Source organism: Thamnophis sirtalis, unplaced genomic scaffold (assembly GCF_051295495.1).
Source record: "Thamnophis sirtalis isolate CommonGarterSnake01/CBP01778 unplaced genomic scaffold, rThaSir2_p1.2 scaffold_11, whole genome shotgun sequence".
NCBI lineage: Eukaryota > Metazoa > Chordata > Lepidosauria > Squamata > Natricidae > Thamnophis > Thamnophis sirtalis.
Window position 1 is genome coordinate 17,777,789 of NW_028261391.1, and position 25,010 is coordinate 17,802,798.

The 25,010-nt window shown below is 40.6% G+C and overlaps 1 protein-coding gene across 10 annotated transcripts in view; it reads left to right on the forward strand.

The window, feature by feature from the left end:
- Positions 1 to 4,206, forward strand: part of MECOM (MDS1 and EVI1 complex locus) — a 558,764-nt gene extending 554,558 nt beyond the window's left edge. For all 10 annotated transcript variants that reach the window (XM_087725285.1, XM_087725281.1, XM_087725282.1 and 7 more), the window contains 2 exons: positions 932 to 1,118; positions 2,427 to 4,206. In XM_087725285.1, the coding sequence (XP_087581411.1) occupies positions 932 to 1,118; positions 2,427 to 2,549 (310 nt within the window). In that variant the 3' untranslated portion in view covers positions 2,550 to 4,206. The remainder of the gene's footprint in view (positions 1 to 931; positions 1,119 to 2,426) is intronic.
- The last annotated feature ends 20,804 nt before the right edge of the window (positions 4,207 to 25,010 follow it).

The window sequence follows — 25,010 nt, forward strand, 5'->3', positions numbered from 1 at the left end:
GGGATTCAAGCCAGAATTATTTCTATTAGGTATTATAAGGCTATAGCAAAGAGTCAATATGCCTAATACTTCACATCCTAACAGCAGCGAGAATGGTGTTTGCACAGCAGTGGAAAAGTGAAAATACTCCTTCAGAATAATAAGGAAGATATTAAAATGAGCAGAAATGGGTAGACCAGGGGTCCGCAAAAAATGAAAATGTTCTTTTTTTCAGTTAATATATATAATTATTCTTGTGTTATGTAATATTACGAAGTGCTGAGATATACACACAATAAAATATTTTACCAATAAAAGAGAATATTAGCTCAGGGTTGAATTGTGAGTTTCTTGGTTCTCTGATCATGTTACCTAGTTTGGTAATGAAATGTCTGGAAGAAAACAACCAAGAGAGTACTGAGGAGCCCACAATGCACACATTCTTTTCTTATTATTCCCTGCCTTTCAAACACTTTGTCCAGAAGGTAGCCTGTAAATATATGGCAATATATAAAACAGTCATTCTCAATCAGTGAATCAAGTCAACAATGTGCAGTGTTACAGTGGGCAGTTAACTGAAAGAGGGAATGTAAAGGTTTTCATGGAGGGACTTCTAGGAAATCTACAAGAAACAGTTTTCAGGATCTGGGTTGCAATTATTAAATACATTTTTAACATGAAAGGGTCTTAGTCTTGAGTAGACAAACACTGACTTGTGTTGCTAGCTATAAACCCATGACTAGTTTATGTTTTCTAACTATTATTTGTCAATTTGCACAAAGGCTTGGAAAAGAGAAGTGTGTACTATACATAACAAAAGAATGTTCCAAGAAGTGTCTCTGTTCTAGTACCTATGTTTAATTTTATTGAAATCAGTGATATGTTTAAATACATGATGATTACAATCATTGGCTTTTGCCCAGATTATCTCATCTCAACGTCTTTTTTGTAGGTATAAGGAAGATGAGTTTAATAAAACTGGACTTTCTGCTTTGGACCACATAAGGCACTTCACCGATAGTCTCAAAGTGAGGAAATTAGAAGAAAACCAGTTCAATGAAACTGACTTGGCGGCGTTCACCACCTCCCATTTGCCAGAAGACTTAAAACAGCCATTGCATCGCAAGTCCAAATCTCAGGTAAAAGTCCTTTAGGAAATGCAAAAGATGAACAACTAAGGAAATGCAATTTGCAGCCTAATCTAGATGTAATCAAAACATTGAGGCTGAGAATGAGGAATGTATGATAATAAACAGCCAAGTATTTTGTCCATCTCCAAATTCAACTAATTAGGGACTCTTATGGGTTTATATGCTGCCTTTATAAATGTAAATTATAGGAATATAGGGTTCTTCCTTCCTTGGTCCTTTCTTTTGCAGGGAAAAAATATATCCCTGGTTTAGGATCAGCATTTAGTCTGATGTTTGCTAAACCATACAATCTGAAAACATTTTAGTCTACTGTAATGATAAATATTTACTCCCAGAAAATAAATTAAGACTTTGTTCCTATTCACTGAACTGAAATGGCTAGGTTCTCAATGTTGCTATTCAGTGGTTCCTACCGGTTTGAACCGGTTCAGCCCAACTGGTAGTAGTTTGGTGGCCCGGGTCACTGGAACTGGCAGAGACGCAGGCCTGCCACACCCATAAAACGGTTCTCCAGGTGGCGCCGTAGGTGGCGCCATCTTGCTTTTTTGCTTCTGTGCATGTGCAGAACAATTTTTATTGTACTGCACATGCACTCACAGCATGTATCAAGGGCTAGTGCATCCACAAGCGAGTTAGATCCAGTATTTGTTTCAAGTTTTCTATGTCTCTTGCAGGTAGAAAATTTAATAATTTGTAGCACTTGCAATTTTCGATCCCAAAGCTTCCCAGTATCCTAGTAAGAATAGGATGGGTGATACATAAGCAAGGCCATTTCCCAAATAGTCATCAAGTATGATCATAAATGAGAATTGCTAACCCCAGAACTCTTTCTTGAGCCACTCTGCATATCTTCTCCAACCAGCTAGATATCTCAGTCACATAACAATCCCAAAATTAGAAGGGCCTTTTCCTCAGTCAGATTCAATGCCCTCCCAGCAGCTGTTACTAAAGGAAAATACCAAAAAAATCCCCTTCAAATAGCGATTGTGTTAATGCAGTGGAGGAATAATTGAATTGATGGAACATATTATTCTGTACGGATCTCTCTATGCAAGTGCTCACCAGGAATTCTTATTTCTATTCATCACTAAATATCTTAATCATTCCAATTTGTTTTATCTCAAGATATTGTCATTCCAACCAGATTTTATTTCATTGATTACTTTGACTCTTGTGTTTTATTTGACAGAATAAAGATTGATTTGATTTAATTGCTATTCATGACAAAATGGCGGGTCTACCACATACTATTATTATTAAGTTTTGGAATTGTTTTCTTATTTCTCATTGACCTAGGCTTACGCTATGATGCTTTCACTCTCCGACAAGGACTCTCTACACTCTTCATCCAACATGTGGCACAGTATGGCGAGAGCTGCTGCGGAATCTGGTGCCATCCAGTCCATTAGTCACGTATGACCCTGTCAATCGTTAACTGGATTGGGACTAAGTCCGAACTAGCAACAAGGCTCTTTGCTAGAAGACTAATGACTAAAAAGACTGCAGAGCAGAATGCCTTAGAAATCTGACAGGTCACGTTTAAAGTCAGGTGACCTTAAACTCAATGATTTAAAAGAAGAAGAAGAAAAAACTATTTATTCTCAATATTTTGTTTTGCACAGTGAAGGCAGCTGCTGACATTTTGAGGATCAATGCGACATTCAGAAAAGATGGATCAAATGGACCTTGATGGGAAATATGTGTCTTCCACTACACCTGTTTGGGGAGGGACTTAGGGGTCAAGATTCTATTGCTACATACTCATGAGCACTTCACTCAACAACAAAAAAATGGTTTCATTTATTGTGGGGAAGGGATAGTTCTGTTTTCTTATGGAGCAGTTGGAGATGGGTTTTACTATACAGTCCACCTCATTTTTGTTTCATTCATTTCAAGCCACAGAGGAAGACAAAGCCTTTGTATGCCCACCATTAACCTAAAACTTAATGGCAATATCTTGCCTTCTGTTTAACTTTTGCCTTCTGAATTACATTAGAAAAATAAATTGAATATAGAGAATCACAGGAGATGACAATGTAAGATGTCTGTGTATATTGTAAACACACACACACACAAATCTGGATATTCAGTAATCCTAGGAAGTGAATCTTTCATCATCTTACTTACGATGGACCATGGCCATTAAACATACCACTATAATTCAACGAATGCTTCCCTTATTATTGTAAAGGCATTTTTAATTTTAGACAATCACGCCATTGCTTGTTTTTGTCTTGTTCATGTTTATTTTTTGCTTTTGATTATTTCTTCTTCCTCCCCTTCCTCCCCCTCCTCTTCTTCTTCTTTTTTTTTTTGATGTTGCTTGTACCATGTATTTATTTGTTGGCAAACAATTGTTGGTGGGTAGAAAAGCACTCTTGCTAAATGTAGCACTGTTGATATGAAATGAATAGCACTGGTCCAGTTTTCCCCCCAAACCCCTCACTATCATTTTTCTGGGCACCCATGAACTTCAAAAGAAAAAAAAAAGGAGGCGAACTGATCTGCATATATCGGCGTGCAAACTGTGTTTGAAAAAAAAGTCTTACATTCCTCTTTTACTATCCTTGTTTTCCATTTTACTGAAATTAAATAATGAATAGAGGCAATTTAGAGATTTTTTTTTTTGTAATAAAGCAAAATGATTCAAATGTATAAAGCATTCTATTTTTTTTTTTCTTCATGAAAGCATGATTCTTCTGGTAAAGAAAAAGAAAATTGTACCCAATATTTTATGCTGGTTGTCTGCGAACTATGTGATGTTATGTTCATGTTAATCCTATTTGTAAAATGAAGTGTTCCAAACTTATGTTTAAAAAAGGGGGGAAAAAACCAATAAATAAATGATTAACTGTATTCTGTTATTTTCGGGACAGGGGTAGGGAGGGGGGGCTGTATTTTGCCTTTTTGGTAAGGGGCCAGATTTTACTTTCCTTTTGTTTATTATCTCATTTTGAAATAACCAGCAAGTCAAGGTACTTTCCTTAAATGCTTTGTACAATGTAACTGTTATGCATTTCAGTACATTATTATGGGAGGATCAAATTTAAAAAAAATAAAAGATTATTGAAATGAGGGCGTTGTTTTCATGGCCTCCTTTTTCTTCTGTAGAATGGCGCATCGATTGAGCTTGGACCTGTCAATAATATGTTTTCTTAGAGATGTCCTTAGTTAGCCGTAACATCGCATTTATCAACTCTAAACTAAATCCATCAGTTAGTTGAACCTGTAGAAGGTGTGGCAGAACTGGAGGGCAGAGTTAAAAGAGGCATCAGCCTAGAATTCCTACATAACCGCAAGTGAGCTACAGTAAATCCAACCTCCCTTGAGTTCCATTGAACCTTATCTAATTCCAAGCAGGTGCTAACAGTTGACAAATGAAAACAAATATATGTGTCTCAGGGTAATGTAGCAGGATCCAATCTGGGTCAGTCACTGGGAACAGAGTTTTTAGTCTTTCAAGCTTTTGGACTCGGGCTGGAGCCTATTTAAAGAGAACTACTCTCTACTGGAATGGGTATTTGAGTTGAGAATATTTCTGGACATAGGCAGGAGCAGCAGCAAATCACCTTGTGTGGATCTTAATTTGTGGACCTGATCTTTTGCTCCTAACAGAACTCTACAGATACAGAATTTGGGAGGCAAGAGGTAAAACAGCGCTTAAAACCCTGCTTTTTAATACTTATGTTATTGCATGATATCTCATCGTGACAAAATGTTTTTCTCCGGATCAGGGCTATCAATCTCACAACCCATGGGATGGTTGTGTCACACACTGGCCATGGCCACGCCCTGTTTAGCAAAGGAGGGGGAGTCCCAATACGTCAGGTGATGATGTGAGTTTAACACCCCTGTTCTGGATGCTTCATTGTGCACAGGAGATAGATAGATAGATAGATAGATAGATAGATAGATAGATAGATAGATAGATAGATAGATAGATAGATAGATGATAGATAGAGAAAGAAAGAAAAGAAAGAAAAAGAAAAGTCTTTATTGGCCAAGTGTGATTGGATACACAAGGAATTTGTCTTTGGTGCTTATACTCTCAGTGTACATAAAAACAAAATACATTCGTCAAGAATCATAAGGTACAACACTTAATGATAGTCATCAGATGCAAATAAGCAATCAGGAAACAGTCAATATCAATATCAATCGTAAGGATACAAGCAACGAAGTTACAGTCCTGCAGTCATAAGTGGGAGGAAATGGGTGATAGGAACGACGAGAAGACTAATAGTAATAGTAACGCAGCCTTAGTGAATAGTTTGAGGGAATTATTTGTTTAGCAGAGTGACTCTTTTTGACTCGTGCAGTATACAGGTCCTCAATGGAAGGCAGGTTGGCAGTAATTGTTTTTTTCTGCAGTTCTGATTATCCTCTGAAGTCTGTGTCTGTCTTGTTGGGTTGCAGAATCAAACCAGACAGTTATAGAGATGCAGATAATATCAATTCCTCTGTAGAACTGTATCAGTGGAGGTCTTTTGCTGCCATTCCCCATTGGTGAAGTTCAGATTCATGAACTGGACATGTTTCACCATCACTAGCAATTCAGAATACTTGGAATTTATTGTTGCTGTAAATCATCTGACCATTTATATGCCAGCAGGATATTTTTGCCAAACTGCCTCTGACCAGCCAGCCGCCCTTTGCTTTTAGTGCCTTCTGAACATTAAACCTTTATGTTTATTCAAAAGAATGCCCATTTATTTGCACAATCATTTATCCCTGCGTGAAGCACAGGGAAGTGAAACACTTCTAATTATCCCTTGTTTCTTTCCTTCCTTTCACATTTTCTTTGATTAATTATTTGCTAGAACAGATCAAAATGTCTTTGGCATTCATTTATCTCAGCAGAACCGATTGTAGAAACAAATTGACAGCAACTCTGATTTAGTTGCAGTTGCTCATTGGGGGTGTGGGGAAAGAGATTTTATGCAGCATAAAAAAAAACCCTCTACATATAAAGTCTTAATGGACCCCAACAAATAAAAAGCAAGGGGCCTGTGGCTAGAAAATAATCTTGACCTCCTCTTTTTCCTACCTCTCACATTCAAAGATGAAGTGTACTGCTAAATGCTTATCTAACATTGTCATGGAAAGACCACATTTGCTGTTCAATTAATTTTACTACGTCATTTCCGAATACTAGAGATTTTTCTTTGAAAACCTATAGCCATGGTTGGGTTATCAAGGATAGGAAGGTTGACCCCCTCCTATCCTTGATAGTAGAGGTGGTATTCAGCAGGTTCTGACCAGTTCTGGAGAACCGGTAGCAAAAATTTTGAGTAGTTCGGAGAACCTGTAAATACCACCTCTGACTGGCCCCGACCCCATCTATTCTCTGCCTCCCGAGTCCCAGCTGATCGAGAGGAAATGGGAATTTTGCAGTATCTTTCCCCGCCATGCTTACTAAGCCACACCCACCAAGCCATGTCTTGCCCACCAAGCCACGCCCACAGAACTGGTAGTAAAAAAATTTGAATCCCACCACTGCTTGATAGCCCAATTATGTTAGCTCTCCTATTGTTTCATAATGGCCTTAAAGTCTCTGCCAGTTGGACTGGGGCTCCAACAGCACAATGGAGGTGGTTGATCGAGTAACAGCAGATCCCATTTCCCTCCATTCTAACTCCCCTCCCCAAGTGTCTTTGGTTTTAATATTTGGTTTTCATTTATTCAGGTTTTAATACAGATGTTTTTTTTTTTACATTTGAGAGCTGCCCAGAGTTACCTTATGGTAAGATGGGTGGCCAATAAATATTAAAAATAATAAAATAAAATAAATCACAATTCCACCAAAAGAACAGAAGGGATTAAACTGGGAGTTTGGTAGGTATTGTAGACTCTCACCTCAGAAGTACCCCTAAACCTCCTACTATTTCAGATCCTGAAAGAAGAAGAGACTCTTAGCCTAGTCTTGGCTAAAATAATAGCTAAATGAGAAAAGCTTTGTTTGTTCTGTCTTTCTGTCTCTGTCTCTCTCTGTCTCTCTGTCTCTCTCTGTCTCTCTGTCTCTCTGTCTCTCTGACATACACTCTCTCTCTCTCTCTCCCTCCCTCCCTCCCTCCCTCCTTCTCCTCTTCCATCTACCATTCTCTCCCCCTTCTCCTCCTGCTCCCCTCTCCCTCTCTCTGACGCACATACACATCCTTTTCAGGGCTCTACAATTCTACAAGGCTCAGCCCATAGATGCTCTAGTTTTGAGCTCAGCATCCTGCCCATCTGGTTGGATGTTCTAGGCTACATGGCTAAGGAATAACTCTTCCTGTCCAGGTAGCAGATACGGTGCAGCCTGCTGCTATTAAATAAGGCAGGTAAGAGAAGGTAGAATTGTTTTAGATAGCCAATGTCCCATGCACCTTTGGCATTTAGTCATGCCAGCCACATGACCACAGATACGTCTTCGGACACTGCTGGCTCTTCGGCTTTGAAATTGAAATGAGCACCACTTCCTAGAGTAGAGAACAACTAACACATATGTGTGAGGGAACCTATATAGCCAGAGGCTCCGATAGTAAACAGTGTATAGCATTTCACAGTCTTCGCTTGCCCTGTCAGCTACCATTGACACCACTTGCCTTGGATGCTTTGGATAAGGAGAACATTGTATTTAGCCCAATTTGCATGGTCAGATTCTTCCTTTCTTGTTTATATCATCGACTGATAGGGCACCTCTGGGTGACTAACATAGGATTGAAACCTTAAAAGCCTATAACACAGAAGACAATATAACATAACTTATGGCAACCCACAGTCATTCAACTGATTCTCAGTTGAAACTCCTGTTTCCGTTGATGTTCACTGCAACCAGGAATGGCTGGTTGAAGTATCCATTAAGAATGTCCACTTGAGATGCCTAATGGATCTGGAGAATTTCCACCAGACTGGATGGTTTCTAGTTCTCAATAAGATAGTCTTTGGGTGTCCTCTCCATATCAGTGATGGGTTTCAAAAATTGTTCCAACCTACTCTCTGGGTGTGGCCTCCTTTGTGGGAGTTACTTGCTACACCCATGTGACCGGATGGGAGTGGCTTGCCGCCCATGTGACCGGATATGAAGATGCCGACGACACTTGTCAGAACCACCTTAAATTACCTCACACACAGCACTGGCATGCATAAGAATATGATGTAAATTTGTTTTTTAAAAGGTATCTTTGGTTTGCGTTAAAACAACTTCAACACACGCAATGTTCTGACTGCCACCACAAACGCAGTAGTCATCCTTACCTTTCACAGAGGCACTGAGTTTTATAAATATGAGCATGATAGTGTAGAATAATCATATCCAAGGACCAGTGGTGGGTTTCAAAAAATTTTGGAACCTCTTCTGTAGGTGTGGCCTGCTTTCCGGGTCCACTGGTGGAACCTCTTCTAATCGGTTCGGTAGATTTGATGAACCGGTTCTACTGAATAGGTGTGAACTGGTAGGAACCCACTTCTGCTCCATATGTACCAATCCTAAGGGTTTCCTTCGCTTCTGAAGAGCTCTAGGAATAGAAACAAGAGAGCGACGCTAGCAGAAGGACAAGAAATTAATCTGAGTGCTCAAGGGTACAAACCTAGTTTGAAGCTATTCTGTGGTGATAAAGAAATGAAGCAAGATTTATGTGGCGGGGGGGGCGGCGGTTTGCCTTCAAATCAGTTTTGACTCCTAAGGGACTGCCTGGACTGTCTGAAATTTCTAAACAACATTTCTGAAAGTTGTTTAACCATTTCCTTCTTACTATGGCTGAGGGAGAAAGACTGGTTGAAAGTCACGTAGCTGAAATGTTAAAAACAGAGTTGTAGTTTGTCCATTACTGTCAGCGCTGGTCATATGTTTCAAAAGGTGGCACTGCCCCTGATGGAGCAGATCTATAACTTGGAAGTCTCCTCAAATCATGGCTGCTGGAAGGAAAAATAGTAGCCATAGCCAGGAACCTTGCCCAACTCTGGCTTGTATATCAGTTGCAACCCTACTGGAACACAAGGGCCTTTTTCTAGTGATTTGTGTCCTCATTGGCAACTTTCTGGAATACTATTGTGGCATCAATGTGTGGTTACTTTTGAAAATCATTTGGAAACTGCACCTGATTGAAAAGGTGTCAGCCCAGGTGTTGTCAGGCTTGATAATAGACCCATGTGGTGTGTACTGGTTGCCAGTAGGTTTATGGGTGTAATTCTAAATCCTGGTTTTAAGTTAAAATAATCTTCTTTGGCTTGGTATTCAAATGTGCCTCCAAGGCTGCCTCTTCCTGCAGGATTTAACCAATCCAATGAGTAATGCTCCATTCTTAACAAGTGAGGAAGCCCAGGCCTCACAACATTGCTCTCGTCAAATGGCCCCAGTTCTCCAGAATCACATCCTTATAGAAAGTGATAGTAGCCTTCCAGAAGCTAGCTGCCACCAATTAATTCCCAAGAGCTTTAAAGAGTATTATGTTGGGATTGTTATGGGAATTTAACTTGAATGTAATTTGGATGTGAGGGATTTATTTTTAAGAACAAACACCCAGTTCACGATAGAAGTTGTCATTTATTTACTTGTTTGGATTATCCCCTACAATTAGTTTTGAACAACTCAAGGTGATCTCGATAACCTCTTTTTATTTGGATCCTGCAACATTATCCTGGGACACATATATTCAGGGAAGGGCTGCTGGGGGTTCACAGGGGTTCAGGAGAACTTCTAGCTAAGATTCTGTGCAGTTCGGAGAACCCCAAAATCTCACTCCTGGCTGGCGCCGCCCACCCCTCCCCTTCCAAGAGTCCCCATGTATCCTGTTCTGGAGGCAGGTAAGTGCAGGGCACGCCTAGAGGCTCAGGGAGGGCAAAAAACGGGCCCACCGGAGGTTCAGTAAGGCTGTTTTCAGTAAGGCCAGAAATGGGCCTCTGGAGCCCGGGGAAGTCATTTTCACCCTTCCTGGAAGCTAGAGGGAAGCCTCTGGACCCCAGGGAGGGCAAAAACGGCCTCCTGCCATAGTGCAGGAGGCCGACTAGGCCACAGCCACCATGGCCACACCCACCCAGCAACCGGGCAGAGAACCCCTTGCTAAAATTATTGAATTTTAGCAAGGGGTAAAATTGGAAATCTTCTCAAATCATGGCTGCTGGAAGGACAAATAGTAGCCATGGCCAGGAACCTTGCCCAACTCTGGCTTGTACACCTGCACATATTTGCTTTCATTCATCAACGTTTAGCACCTGCACCTTGAGAGGTGGATTCAGATAAGACAAATGGATTGGCCGAAAGTCACCCAACTAGTTTTCATGTCTGAGGAGAACAGGAAATCAAAGTCTTGTTTTATAGCCATCATCTTATCCAAACCACCAAACTCTACCCTGGGGTTAGAACAGTCACAGCTGCAATGCTATCTCTTGAATATCACCACACCTATCATGTCAACACTCTCAATTGTTAAAAACTGAGCTTTTACTTATTCTGAATTGTTCCTATACTATAGGATGCTATTGCTTCCAATGTAGGTATATTTATGTATTTTGTACATAATATGCCTTCTTGCCTAAATTCATTGTCTTGCCAGTTGTTATTTTTGCTTTAGTTGCTCGGGCAGTCGAATGGAAGGAGCCCTGTTGGCACAGCAGTTAGAATGCAGTGCTGAAAATTAACTCTGTCCACAGCCTGGAGTTCAATCCTGGTGGGCTCAAGGTTGACTCAGCCTTCCATCCTTTCGAGATTGGTAAAACGAGGACCCAGATTGTTGGGGGGCAATATGCTGACATTGTAAACCACCCAGAGAGTGCTGTAAAGCACTGTGGAGCGGTATAGAAATTTAAAGGCTATTACTATTGCCAATGAATTCCATGAAAGTGAATATTCTTGACCCATATATTTCTAAAACTTAAGGTTCTTCATATTCAATGGATCTATTGGTCATGTTTATTGGGTTAATAATGCTTACGAAGAAGATGATGGTGTCCTTCCAGCTGTTTATCTGGCATTCTAACTTTGAGCATCACAGACTCACACAAGGTGAGAGACATGCATTATTACATATCACAGCTCCAGTACTCCACATCAACATTACCACCCGTCCCGCCCCATACTTTGAGGGCAGCCAAAGATGAGATAGCAGGCGACAGACCTGCCGGCTTGCACATATGGAAATGTTCAATTTGTAATCTGATTACACCACCAAGGGGAAAAAGAGGAGGGGGGGTAGCCAAAAGCAAAACAGACGCCCACTTGATACCTGTAGCAGATTTGTTTCATGGCTAAGTGCAGAAAATTCTCAACATCGTGTCGAGTTTCCTACGGCTGTCCAAGTCAACTGATGGAAGTAGTTGTTTAATTCCTGGGGAACCCTTCAAACAGGCACATGTCAGACCTAATTTAATCCATAGAAAGATAGACTAATTGTTAGGACTTTTGTAGCGGCATAATGCAGCCATTGAGTCAGACTGTGCCCCTTGTAAAGGTTTGCATGTAAGAGCTAAAGGGCCTGCCTTTGTTCTGGAGAAAAGATGCTTTTGTCTCAGAAGCTAGGATTTTCTCCCCAGCCTCCCCCACCCTTCCAAGCCTAGGATATGTTTGCCTTGCCTGGGTGGGGTGGCAGAAAGGAAGGACAGAAGACTAGTTCCATCAATTTAAAGAGACTTCTTTCAGGAGATCTGATAAGACATCGGCCACCACCGGTGGTCTGTGGGCCACAGGTTGTCTGTGAGAAAATTTTGGTGGTCCGCCGAAAAATTATTTGCATGTTTATATTGCACTAAGTCAAGGGTCCTGAAACTACAGCCCCTGGGCCGGATACGTGCAGTGAATGTTTGTGTTGCTGCAGAGAATCTCCCCCTTCTAGGATCTTTTTGTGCCCTGGAGAGACAAAATTCCAACTTGGAATTCCAGCTTCAGCCTCCTGGTGTACAGGATTTTGGGTGAAGGCTGGAGGGAAGTACTGCTGGTGGCAAAGAGCCAGAGGACCTTGTTCCAGTGGGACTGCATCATGGAACCGGCTGACTATCTAAGCTTGCTGAGCCCCCAGGCGCCGGTACCTGGCCTTGCACTCCTGCAGGTCTTCCCTCTGCTTGGAAAGCCTATGCTCGTAGTCCTCAGGTAGGTGCTTCTGCTGAACCTCCTTTTTGGTCAGATCTAATTTGAAGTGAGCCAGCTGTTTTGCCAACTCTTTTTTCATGGTGGCTGCTTAGCTCCAACAACTGCTTCCTGTTGGGTCCCTAAGGAGCCTGAGCAGGTAGGCGAGGAATGGCTGGGAGGAGGGGGCGAGTAAAGGCCAGCGAGGCACCTCTCGATGTGAGTGACATTGAGTTGGCCACACCCACCCAGTCATATGACCACCTAGCCACCCCCACCCAGGCGGTCATTAGGCAGATCATATTAGTGGTCTGTGAGATTTAAAATTAGGAATTTAGTGGTCCCTGGGGAAGGTTCGAAAGGCTGGTGACCCCTGTGATAAGATACTCTGCCAAGTGCTTGGAAAGGACCAAGGAACAAACCTGTTAAACTGTACTTTTGTCTTGGAGACAGGAGCAGAGTATTAAGGTGAAAAAATTTCTAAGACCATGATGGCTAAAAAAAAAATCTGTTTAAGTGGAGCACTGGGGAAGGAAACAATATGAACAAGTGTGAGGGGAAGGAAGAAAATCCTGGCACCCAGGACAAAATAAGAAATAATGCATTTTTTCCCTTCACCTGTCTCTAAACACCCAAGCACACAAATGGGAAAAGAAAGGAAAGGAGAAAGGAAAGATGGCTACCCTGCCTCCAGTGATACAACTCCGAGAGACTAAACTTTGTAAATCCCAAAGGTGCTTTTTCAAAAGGCAACTGGACTTCCTTTGGTTTGCCTTGAAGACATAAGAACTTATTTCTTCAAGGAAAACCAACGAAAGTCCATTTATCTTTTGAAAAAGCACCTTTGGGACAGTCATGACCTGGATGGCTGAGAATCTCCACAGACATTAAACTTTGTAAAGTTCACATTTCCAAAAGGTTGCCAGTGCTGTGGTTGTAGAATCCCGGTCTTCAAATAAAGCTAGTGATGTGATAATGGTCAACCTGCAAGATAAAAGTAAATGGTAAATAGCCACATTCGTTTATCTTAAGCCTTCACTGTTAAAAGCAATTTCAAAGCATTCATTTATTCTTATATACCAGGGGTGTCAAACTCGCGGCATCACGGTGGCATCATGTGACATATTGGGACTTTTTTTTACTCTTCACTAAATGTGGGTGTGGCCAGCATGTGACGGATCTGAGCTGCAGGCCAGGAGTTTGACAGCCCAATTATAGACCACTCGAATCATTTGCCGTAAACCAAACCATTTTTTTCTCTAACATTAAAAACATTAAAACATTAAAACTCTAACGTTAAAAACATAGAATTACAAATGAGATCCCTGGTATATCCTAGCCCCATGATGGTGAACCTATGGCAAATCTATGGAACCTATGGCAACTTATGGCATATGGAGCTATGTTTGCTGGCACCATTTTCTGGCATGGAAGGCCAGCTGATTTTCAGCCTTCCAGAGGACTGGGGAGGCTGTTTTCTCCCTCCCCAGGCTTCAAGAAAGCCTCCAGAGCCTGGGGAGGCAGAAAACTCCCCCCCACATGGTGGTGGGGGTTGTGCGTGCATGCACAGTTGGGTGGGTGGGCATGCATGTGTGCGCGATAGCGTGCGCCCACACAATTTTGGCACACCTTTAGAAAAAGGTTAGGCATCACTGCCCTAGCCAGAATCCACACATTCCAATTCTGTAAGTGGTGGGATGAACATCTCATTCAGTTTCCCCAGTTTTCACATGGATATATTACTGTCTTCAATTGAGATCCTTCTCTAATTGATACACAAGTGATGTGAGTATAGGGATGCCCCATTATTCCCTTCTCTAATTGATACACAAGTGATGTGAGTACAGGAATGCCCCATTATTCCCTTTGTTTTTGCAAAGACCAAATGGAGCTAGAATCAAAATTATCCTGAGAGATGTACATTAGGATACTAGCCTTATTTAGTTCCTGCCGTATGGACAATTTGTTATAATAATCAAGTGAGTAGAGTTTGGCCTCGTGAAGAAACAAAGAGTGATAGTTTTTGAATGCAATAACATGCAAATGCTTTCCTGATCAATAAGCCAACTCTTAAGTTCATTTGAACTGAACTTGACTCATGTGACATTTGGGGTCATGTCCATGTAGTTTTCTTAACAACAGTATACTTTATCATTGACTTCTACCAGATGTTTTTAATTTCCTGGTCTATCCAGAGTTACTTCCCATCCAAGTATCAACCAAATTTACCTCTGATGATTAATTTGTGGGTAAACAATTTGGTTCAGTCTAAAGCCTTGGTGGTCAATATCCTCTAATTCTTAAATAACCATAGGAATAAATCAGTAGAATACAGCAACATGAATATTATCCTTCATAAATTCATTTATCTTTGGCCCACAGGCTTTGAGTTTTCTAATGCTTCTAAACAAACTCATCTCTAGAACAACTTTATTCATTTTCCAGACCCATGATATTATGTGATAATTGTTTATTTATTTATTCCATGTCTATTGATTCCATGTCTATCAAGCAAGGCGGTGAGCATAATCATAAACAATTACAAATTAAATATCTATGGCAGCCAAGAAAAAATCTCCATAGATCTCAATATAGCCAAGAAAAATTCATATTCCCCAGATCTGGATACAAAGCCAGATCTTTAAGACTTTATGAGAGGCCAATGGGGTCATAGTTATCCTCAGCCCTGGGGGGAGAATGTTCCAAGGGGCAGGGGCTACATCAGAGAAGGCATGTCTTGTAGGGTCTAGGACTATTCTCCTTCTACCCTTCGCTGCCCCCAGGGTTCCGCCCCCAAGCATTGACCCCTACCCTTTCTCCTCCACTGAAAGGACCGTAGCTGTTTGCCCTGGCAAATGGGACCCAGCCTCTTTAGTCCCAGAACCTTTGTCATGGTCCATTCGGAGAAATACTGGGAATCCAAAGGCTTTTCCAGTAAGGGAGGGGGAGGTTGGAATCCAAAGGCTTTTCAAGCAAGTGGGTGGGAGGGTGGAATCCTTCACACTCCAACCCAGTTGTGTTTAACTTTCCTGTGGCCCTTGTGTTGTCCTGTCATATTTTTTTGGGGGGGGGAATGCAAACGGTTTTCTAGCTTTGACCGAGGTGACTGGATGGAGAAACAAACCCCAGAGAGGAAACTCGACATGGAATACTTTCTCCTTCCCTCTCTCTCTCTTTCTCCCTTCCCTTCCTCCAATTGGCTGGCGGCCAACTGTATCTTGAGCCCAAAAGGCTGGAGTAAGCAGTATTTCTACGAATAGCCTGTGATGAAAGCTCTGGGACTAAAGAGGCTGGGTCCCATTGCCCAGGGTGAACAGCTAGGGTTCTTTCAGCGGAGGTGAATGGTAGGGGTCAATGCCTGGGGACAGAATCCTGAGGGCGAACAAGGGGAGGCGAAGGGTAGGAGGAGAACAGTCCCATTCCGCGTCTTGTAGCATCCACCAGTCAACATTCCTTGCTGGTGGAACCCATAGTGTGTCCAACTTGTGGGATTGAATTGAACCACTGGGAGAAGATAGTAATTTTGGTATGAGCCAAGGTGGCGCAGTGGTTAAAAGCAGCACTGCAGGCTACTGCTAGATCAGCAGGTCAGCGGTTCAAATCTCACCGGCTCAGGGTTGACTCAGCCTTCCATCCTTCCGAGGTGGGTAAAATGAGGACCCAGATTGTTGGGGGCAATATGCTGACTCTCTGTAAACCGCTTAGAGAGGCCTGAAAGGCCTATGAAGCGGTATATAAGTCTACTGCTATTGCTATTGCTATTGGTATCCCAGTCCCGAGCCATGAAGGGCTTTAAAGTTGATAAGTACCTTGAATTGTACCTGTAAATACAAAGATAATTAATATAGTAGTGTTACAAGTGCCAAATATCTGTCAACAGGATATTTTTTATGCAAGGCTTAGAATAGCCTTGTATGTCTAAGGCCATGTCATAATAGCCTTGTATGTCACAAGGCCATGTCAGATTTGAAGAAGACATCTTCTCGTGAAGTGAATCTTATGGACATGACTCTTCCGTCCCTGTCTGGAAGCTCAAAATCTAGCACAGTGGAGATACTGTAAGTCCATGTCATACAAGAACCCAATGTATAGCTTCTGTGGCTAATGAGTAGTCACCCCTGTCCAAATAAAGTGAAAAAATTCAAACTTTTCTATTCTACAAAGGAAACAGGTGATGAAGGTGCAGGGGTGGGTTTCTCGCCCCATCCAACTGGTTCGGTTGGAATGGGGCCGGCGGCGTCCTTGTGCACGCGCGCAGCGCATGCATGCATACTAGCGTCTGTGCGATGCTCCAGCTGCTCCTGGAGGATCGCGCAGGTGCTGTATGCATCCTGCGCATGCATGGAAGCGCAGAACTTATCAAAACCAGGTAAGGAGCGCGGGCGGGCGGGTGCACCCTTCGCCGTTCCGGAAGTTACTTACTTCCGGGTTCGCCGACCAACCGGTTCGCGGGGACCGCCATGAACCGGTTGAAACCCACCCCTGTGAAGGTGAGAGAATAACCTAGTTACTTAATGTCTATGTGGTTTAGTTGAGTTTTGAGATCAATATTACTTATCTTCTTCTATATTAGGTTGAGAAGATGACCAAGCAAGTCTAGATAGAAAGGTTTGGTCATACTTTGATTGGAAACTTTGGAGAACTGTATAATTCTCTGTACAGTTCATGCATAACTTTAGTAAAGAGTTCAGTCAACAGAATCAGCACTTTTTCTAACAAATTACTTGAAACAAGCTTTGTGAGCTGCAGCTCAGATGCTACTACCTTTAGGGTGGCTTTTTTTTTGGCCATCATAGACTAACAGTTCTTCTCTTGTAAGTTCAATGAAATGTGATTGAAACATGTACTGCATTTCTATGAATAGGATCAAGTGATAAAGAACATAAATTAATTTGGACACACAATCAGGCTTAGTTAAAAACAGCAGTGGGAATGAGTGCATGAACAACTAAGGGCAAACTGCCAAATCCCCCTCTTGTGCAGAGTCAAACACACTCACAGAGGCACACACGCACTGTAAGAGTTAGGTCAAGAACAGGAAAGTTCATCCTGTCTCATGCCTCCTAGAGACAGTAGAAAGAAACACCCAACGTTGAGACTTTCACATCCCCCAGACTCTGGCATTTTAGATAACACAGAACTGAGCTGAAAGCTGCCTATTGTTTTCAGTGCCGATATCAGATCGAAATCTGGCCTCCACAAACCACTGTTACTTTCTGAGCACAACATTTTCTTCACCTCCAGTTTATCACAGGAAAATATCTGTAGTCTTTTGGGAAAATGTGAGATCCAGCTTTGATCTGGCTTTCTCAAAAGGGCACTTGGAAATTGGCCAAAGAAGTCTTGTTGGCTGATAGAATATCCTTGACTCAATTTCCCCATGATCAAAACTGAAATAGTTCCCCCCCCCCACACACTTCCTGCTGACCATCCAATTAAATCTCCATAAATAAGATCACTTAGACAGGTTTCACAGCGTTTGAACAGAAAGATTTATTTTAACCAGCCAGTCTCAAACTATGGCTTTCAAGCCAAAAGGTCTCCTTTAAGCCCAGCTTTCTTAGTAAACTCTACAATGCCTACCCTTCTAAGGGTTATCAGTTATGTCATGCATTATAAATTATCCAATCAGAGCAGTGGGAAACAACATTTCTATTTAATGCCATGAGAAACAGTGGAAGTCAGCGATTGATACCAACACAATGATGGGAAAAAGTGTCCAGAGGTGCTACTCACATAATCTCATTTTACAACATCTTGAAAATTCAATAGAAAAGCTCTCAGCTAACAATACCCAAATGACACGCTTCTGATGATTGTTCCAAAATGTTCCTTAAGACCCTGAACAATAAGAATGCCCTCTAAATATATCTCAGAACAAACAATTTGTTTCTATATTTTCGTGTTTTAAAAAAAATAAATAAATAAATGTGCATTGTTAGTCAACTATTGATATAACCCTTCAAGAATCATGCAATCATGACTGCTGGCCCTTTTCAGGGAAATGAGGAAAAGGTTAATAGGAACGTATGGCTCAAAATCATTATAGGAATCAGATATCTGCTTGCTTCCAAAAAAAGTCCATGATATACTTTTCGCTTCCCATAAAAACTGTAAAAATATTTTGCTTGCATCGTATTTTTCAGCATTTACAGTTTTCAATGAACTTTGGAGTAAAATTCCAAAAGCCATTCTCTCAGCTACACTTTGGTGCTCTTTAAAATCAAGACGATCATAAAATTTATTTTAAAAAGCATTTTTTAAAAAGGCCGGTCCCAGAAATCAAACATACGAATAAGTATAAATGAGTTGATCAAACTGTCTCTAAACAAATCACCTGTAGTGACTTTCAGTTTATCTGATTCATTTGTCATTTGCCATTTCTTCATTTTACAGTAACCTAATCTAATTTAATCTAGTAATCTAATCTAATCACCTGAAGGTAGGACAAGAAGCAATGGGTGGAAACTAATCAAGGAGAGAAGCAATTTAGGACTAAGGAGAAATTTCCTGACAGTTAGAACAATTACCGTAATCGGTGGAACAACTTGCCTCTAGAAGTTGTGAATGCCCCAACACTGGAGGTTTTTAAGAAGATGTTGGATAATCATTCATCTGAAATGGTGTACGGTTTCCTGCCAGTAGACCTCTAAGGTCCCTTCCAACTCTGTTATTCTATATTCTAGACTAATCAAGGAGAGAAGCAACCTAGAACTAAGGAGAAATTACCTGACAGGGAGAACAATTAATCAGTGGAATAACATCTCCAGAGGTTGTGGGTAATCCAAAACTATAGGTTTTTAAGAAGACATTGGACAACCAGTTGTCTGAAATTGTATAGGGTCTTCTGCTTGAGCAAGAGATTGGACTAGAAGACCTCCAAGGAAGGTCCCTTCTAACTCTATTATTTGGCCCTGTTCTGTTAGTCTTCTTTGTATGCACCTTTATCCATTTCACAATATATATATTACTCAGTTGACAGCTGTCTAGAGTGGAAAAGAAGGGAAGGCAGCAGAACACTATAGAAGGGCGCTCAGACTAGAGATCACACAATGCTAGGTAGAACGGTGTTCTATATTATCATCAGAATTTATTGACAAGGTCCAGAATGGATTATCACATCTATCTGTGTGGATAGAAGTATGGAAAGGATTAATCTTTAATGCACCCTTGTGTAAACTCAACAAAAGAAAAATTTAAAACTCCCAATTCTATCCTTTTTTTTTCAAAAACAGTGTCAACGAAGACAACTTTTTTTCTCTTTTCTTGTCTTCCTAGACAAGTGTTCCTTCTTCTCCCAGTAATTATAACCATGATTATGGAATTGTGAATTCTGCAGTTGTATAGACACATTTTCTGCCTTTGTACACCACTCTTTAGCATATGATGGCACATTTTATCCTAAAGAGGCCCTGTCATCTCAATCTAACATGCCTTCTTCCTCCTCCCCCCAACCCATAAGTCTTGTTTTATCAAAATGTGGTCTCTGGAAGACTTTCCCAAAGAAAGTGAGTCAATCCTTGAGGATATATTTGGGAAACCCTGTACACCATCAAACATGTAACAATCACGACTGCCTAGTTTATGAGAATTTAGCTATGTATTTTGTAGGCAGTTAGAAAAAAAAATGGTGCATTAGCTAGTGAAGCCATAATTGCTATAATTGGAACCCTTCTTACAGAATTCCTGTTTCTGTTAGGTACTTAGAGAAGTTTTTCAACAATAACACAATGAAGAAGATACCCTGCACAAGGGGTGTCAAATTCATGGCCCGCGGGCTGCATGTGTCATGCGCTGACCACGCCCATGCCTGATTTAATGAAGGGGAAAAAAGCTGTGACACGCCACGTGACGGTGCCATGACAACATGAGTTTGATACCCCTGCACTGCATATGATGGAAGTATATGATGGAAACCCCACCCCTTTTCTTACATGCATTATACATACAACACATGTTTAAAAAGAGCAGGAATTCGTGAGTCTTGATTTTTTTTGACTTTCCTACAGATGTTCCTCTACTTGGCCCATTTTATGTGTGTGTGTGTGTGTGTGTGTGTGTGTGTGTATATATATATATATATAAATAATATATTTATGCTGATAAATAAATAAAGGGAGACTAGTATAGATCTATTTCAAGCTATTTAGCTCTCATCAGCTAGCCATACCCAAGTTTGGGAATCGAACCTGTGCTCCATTGCCTCCCAGGCAGGGAGTTAACCATTTGAGCTACAGAGAACGACTCCTTTATCAGCCAGCCAGGGTGGGAGGTATATACTTAAAGTCACAACCCCTGGTATGCCCAAGTATGGGAGGAAGGTCACATATATATATATATACACACATACATACATACATACATACATACATACACACACATACATGCACACACACACACACACACACACACACACACACACACACACACACACACAATATGTGCTTTATATTGAGCTTCAATTCTTTTCAGCTCCTTCCCCAAATGTAAAGAACAATACTGCAGAGATTAAACTACTGTACACATTATTTTTTCTTCATTTTTCTTCTTTTGTTAGTTTTAAAAACTAACAAAACCTTAACGTAATTATCTAATGCTGTAAGCATAAGATGCTGAAAAATAATTAACAAAAACAAAGACTGTACGGTGTTACAGAATCGACTATAGTGAGTAAAATAAATGTGCCATGAGTGAAATGAAATATCCTTTTTCATCACAGCCCTTTAATTCCTCTGTTTATTGTGATAGTCATTAATATGCACTTCTTAAAGCAAATCCAGAAAGAGTCTTGAGTGATCTGACTGTCAGCTGCCATCACTCAAATATGGTTTAGGCCTGGAGCTTGCAATCCTAGCTCAGTTTTGTCTAAAATACTAGCTGCGGTGATTATTTTTGTTTAGCTGTTCTTAAAGCATTAATTTTACAGATTTGCCAAAGGTCTATTTATAGTTGATATAAACATAATGTACAGAAGACATCATACAAGACAGTGTCCAACTTCTGAAAACACAGAGATGATCAAACACATAAAATGAACTAATAATAGAATAGAATTCTTTATTGGCCAAGTGTGTCTTTTGGTGCATATGCTCTCAGCGTACATAAAAAGACAAGATTCATTCATCAAGAATCATAAGGTACAACACTTAATGATAGTCATAGGGTACAAATTACATTGCATTGGCATCTTCAGTCTCAAAAGACTATGGTATCATCCTCTGGAAAGAGGTCAAAGCTGCAGTGTCCTCTCCAGCAAGAGGCCTGGATAGATTAATATGGAGGGTAGACTGTTAGCCAAGCAGCAGATTTTCCTCATCTCCATGTCACTGAAATAGTCCAATGGAACGGCAGAGCCAATACAATTGGTTCCAGCTGCATCACAAGAGTTACCAGAACATGGTTGTACAGAGTCACAAACTGCTTCCAGGACTCCGGGTCCGGATTTTGCCTAGAGGTTGACTCCTGAAGCCTTTTCCAGTATGGATATAGTCACAAGGCAGTGGAAGTTTCCCTTCTCCTAGAAAATGGTTCTGCCGCTTTATCTGCTGTTGGGGTGTAGTGCTCTCTTTTACCTTCAAAACCGTTGACTGTCTTCTCCTGTAACCCTGGAAAGGGACCCTTATGAGATGCTACCAGCCGGGCCAGCTGGACCAAGATTTTTTTAAGGAGGTGTTACTCCTCCATCACTGACCTTTCGTCCTGGCTTGTGACAGGCAGAGCCTGGCTTCCCAAATGTTGGTCCCAGGATGATGGGTTTAGGGTACAAATAAGCATTCAGGAAACAATCCATATCAATATAAATTGTAAGGATACAAGCAACAAGTTACAGTCATGAATTCATAAGTGGGAGGAGATGATAATCTGAGAAGACTTTTTTTTAAAAAAAATCAGTTTTCATGTGATCAACTTGGACATCGGAATATGGCCCTTGTCAGCAATCAGTAATGAAATGAATCATTTAAAAAAAAAAACCCAGAAAATCTTATTATGCAGGAACACCAAAGCATTAAACATTTCACTTAGGAATTATTTCATTCCCCATTACTTGTCTTTTTCAAAGACCTTCAAAACACCTTATTTTTGGCATCTGGTGTAAATTGTTACAGCTAGTTCTGCCAGATAAATATATTTACTTTTTTTTCATTTAAAAAAAATACGGAGTTTTCCCTGCCCTTTGGCTCATGTAGTAAAAAAAAGTACAGGCAAAACCACCATTCCTGCTTATGCAGTAATTTGAATTAAATGACAGACACCAACTTGAAGGAAGCCCACTGAGACCAATACAAATGATGCAAAGTAATTTATGTCTACCTTCTTTTACAGCTTTGAATAGGCTCTGTAGCCCCTTGGAAAAAAAAAGGTCTTTCCAGTTATATCCAGTTATATTTTCACTTATTTTAGAAGACTGATCCAAGAGTGCTCGAAGATGTTCTCATGACCTCAAACACAATCATGACTATTTCCTTCATTTTAATTCTGAATGAATTAACGTTGTATTCTGGAGAAGGTATCTGGATAAGGAGACCCTTTGAGAACAAAAGAAAAATGCTACAAAATCATGGGTATCGGGAAGCAATAGCAATTGGGGATTAGTACCTATTGTCTGTTTGCAAGCTACCTGGAAGGATTTGGGACTATGGTGTCTGTGTGTGTGTGTGTGGGGGGGGGGAGAAATTGTTGCATAGACTTCAGTGAATATTACCAAAAAACTTGACGACTTCCAACAGAGAAGTTCTTTGCCAAATCCTAGAAATTCATTATTTTGACCATGTTACTAATGAAGTGCTCCAAAAGAGTTTCTCCTGCAAATTACATGACATTTTTGCATGCAGAAGACTCCAGCTTGCAGGTAATGTACTCCGCACGGAGAACAATTGAATTTGCAATTGCTGCCTGATATGCTACATACAATAACATGGGAAGATCTAATGCTAATACTAAAATATTTAGCATTTAGTATAGCATAGCATTTTATAACGGGATGCGGTGGCTCAGTGGCTAAGATGCTGAGCTTGTTGATCAGAAAGATTGGCAGTTTGGTGGTTCGAGTCCCTAGCGCCACATAATGGAGTGAGCTCCCATTACTTGTCCCAGATTCTGCCAACCTAGCAGTTCGAAAACATGTAAAAATGCGAGTAAAAAAATAGGGACCACCTTTGATGGGAAGGTAACAGGGTCCGTGCGCCTTCAGCCTTTAGTCATGTTGGCCACATGACCATGGAGATGTTTTTGGACAACGCTGACTCTTTGGCTTTGAAATGGAGATGAGCACCACCCCCTAGAGTCGGGAACAACTAGCACATGTGTTACTTTTACCTTTAGCATTTTATAATGGAATGGGAACAACCTTTGGTCTGTTATGTTGCAATTGTTTTTCAAATGCCTGCTTTAAGGATGCCTTATGTTTCAAATTCCAGGTTTATATTCAACATATTTGCACAATACTAGGTTACTAAATAAATGTCAGCCTATTTCCAGCATAGGGAGTGTGTGAGATTTTAGTTTTTATGGTTAATCACATAGTCAGCCAGATGTCCAGACAGGATTTGGCATTTTTGTCCACTTACCGAATCTTTTATTATTATTATAGATTATTTCTTTTATTTATTTAATTTTATTGTTACTAAATAATCCACTGAGAGATCTTAAACTAGTGGAGAATGGCGCAAGATAATGAAGTGCTGTAAGTTTTATGGCAAATTGTTCATGCAGGACAGAAATATGAATATGCCTGATATGGAGCCTTAACTTTCTAGTGGCTATCCTTAGTCTTCCCCCATAATTTAGTTTTTGGGATAATAACATACATTTGAAGACATTACCTATAGTTGGATTGGAAGCTGACACGAAACTTAGCTAGCATCTGTCATCTTGAATGCTTTGGGCCAAAAAGGCTAGTAATAACCAGTAGTAAATTGTTACTGCTTTAATGATATTTTTTCCCCCCAAATTTGGCCACAGGATAAGACGCCGGGTGGAAACTTTTCAAACAAGGCATAGTTAAACTGTGGAACTACTGCAGAGTTAAACTTGTGGCTTTGTGAAAACATCTACTTGCCATTGTGAAAACAGAAGACTGGGCCAGACGAACATTTGGTGTGAACCAACAAACCTCTTCTTATCCTTTGTTTTTATATAGTGACATTTATATTCTCTCTTTATTGCCAACATCTTTTGAAATATAAACAAGTGCCAGAACTTTTGAAAGATCAGAGACATACACTGTGAAACAGATTGCCCAGATAGTTTGATTTTACACTTTCTTGGAAAGCTCTTTATGCTCAACGTAACAGAGCTATCTCAGGCCCTAATAATGTTTTTTTTCTTCCTTTCAGCTTTCGCAATGGCTGCTACTAGAGCTTTGCTTAAGGTTTATTTTCAATGCTTCAATGTTCAAACATGAATATAACTACGTACGCTGCCTTCGGTTTGACCTGAGCATAGTACACAAAATTATCTGCTACAATGTCCTATCTGTCAACGACTACTTCCGCTTCAACCGCAACAATACACAAACTCACAGTAGATGCAAACATAACGTAAACCGCTCCAAATTTGATTGCAGAAAATACGACTTCCGCAACAGCGTGGTCAATGCCTGGAATGCACTACCTGGCACTGTTATTACATCCTCAAACCCCCCAAAACTTTAACTTTAGACTGTCTACTGTTGACCTCACCCCATTCCTAAGAGGTCTGTAAGGGGCGTACATAAGTGCACCAATGTGCCTACCATCCCTGTCGTAATGTTTCTTTTTATTGTATCTATTTCATGTATCCACAATCATGTTTATATTTATATCTGTTACCTTATGCATGCTTGACAAAATAAATTAAATTAA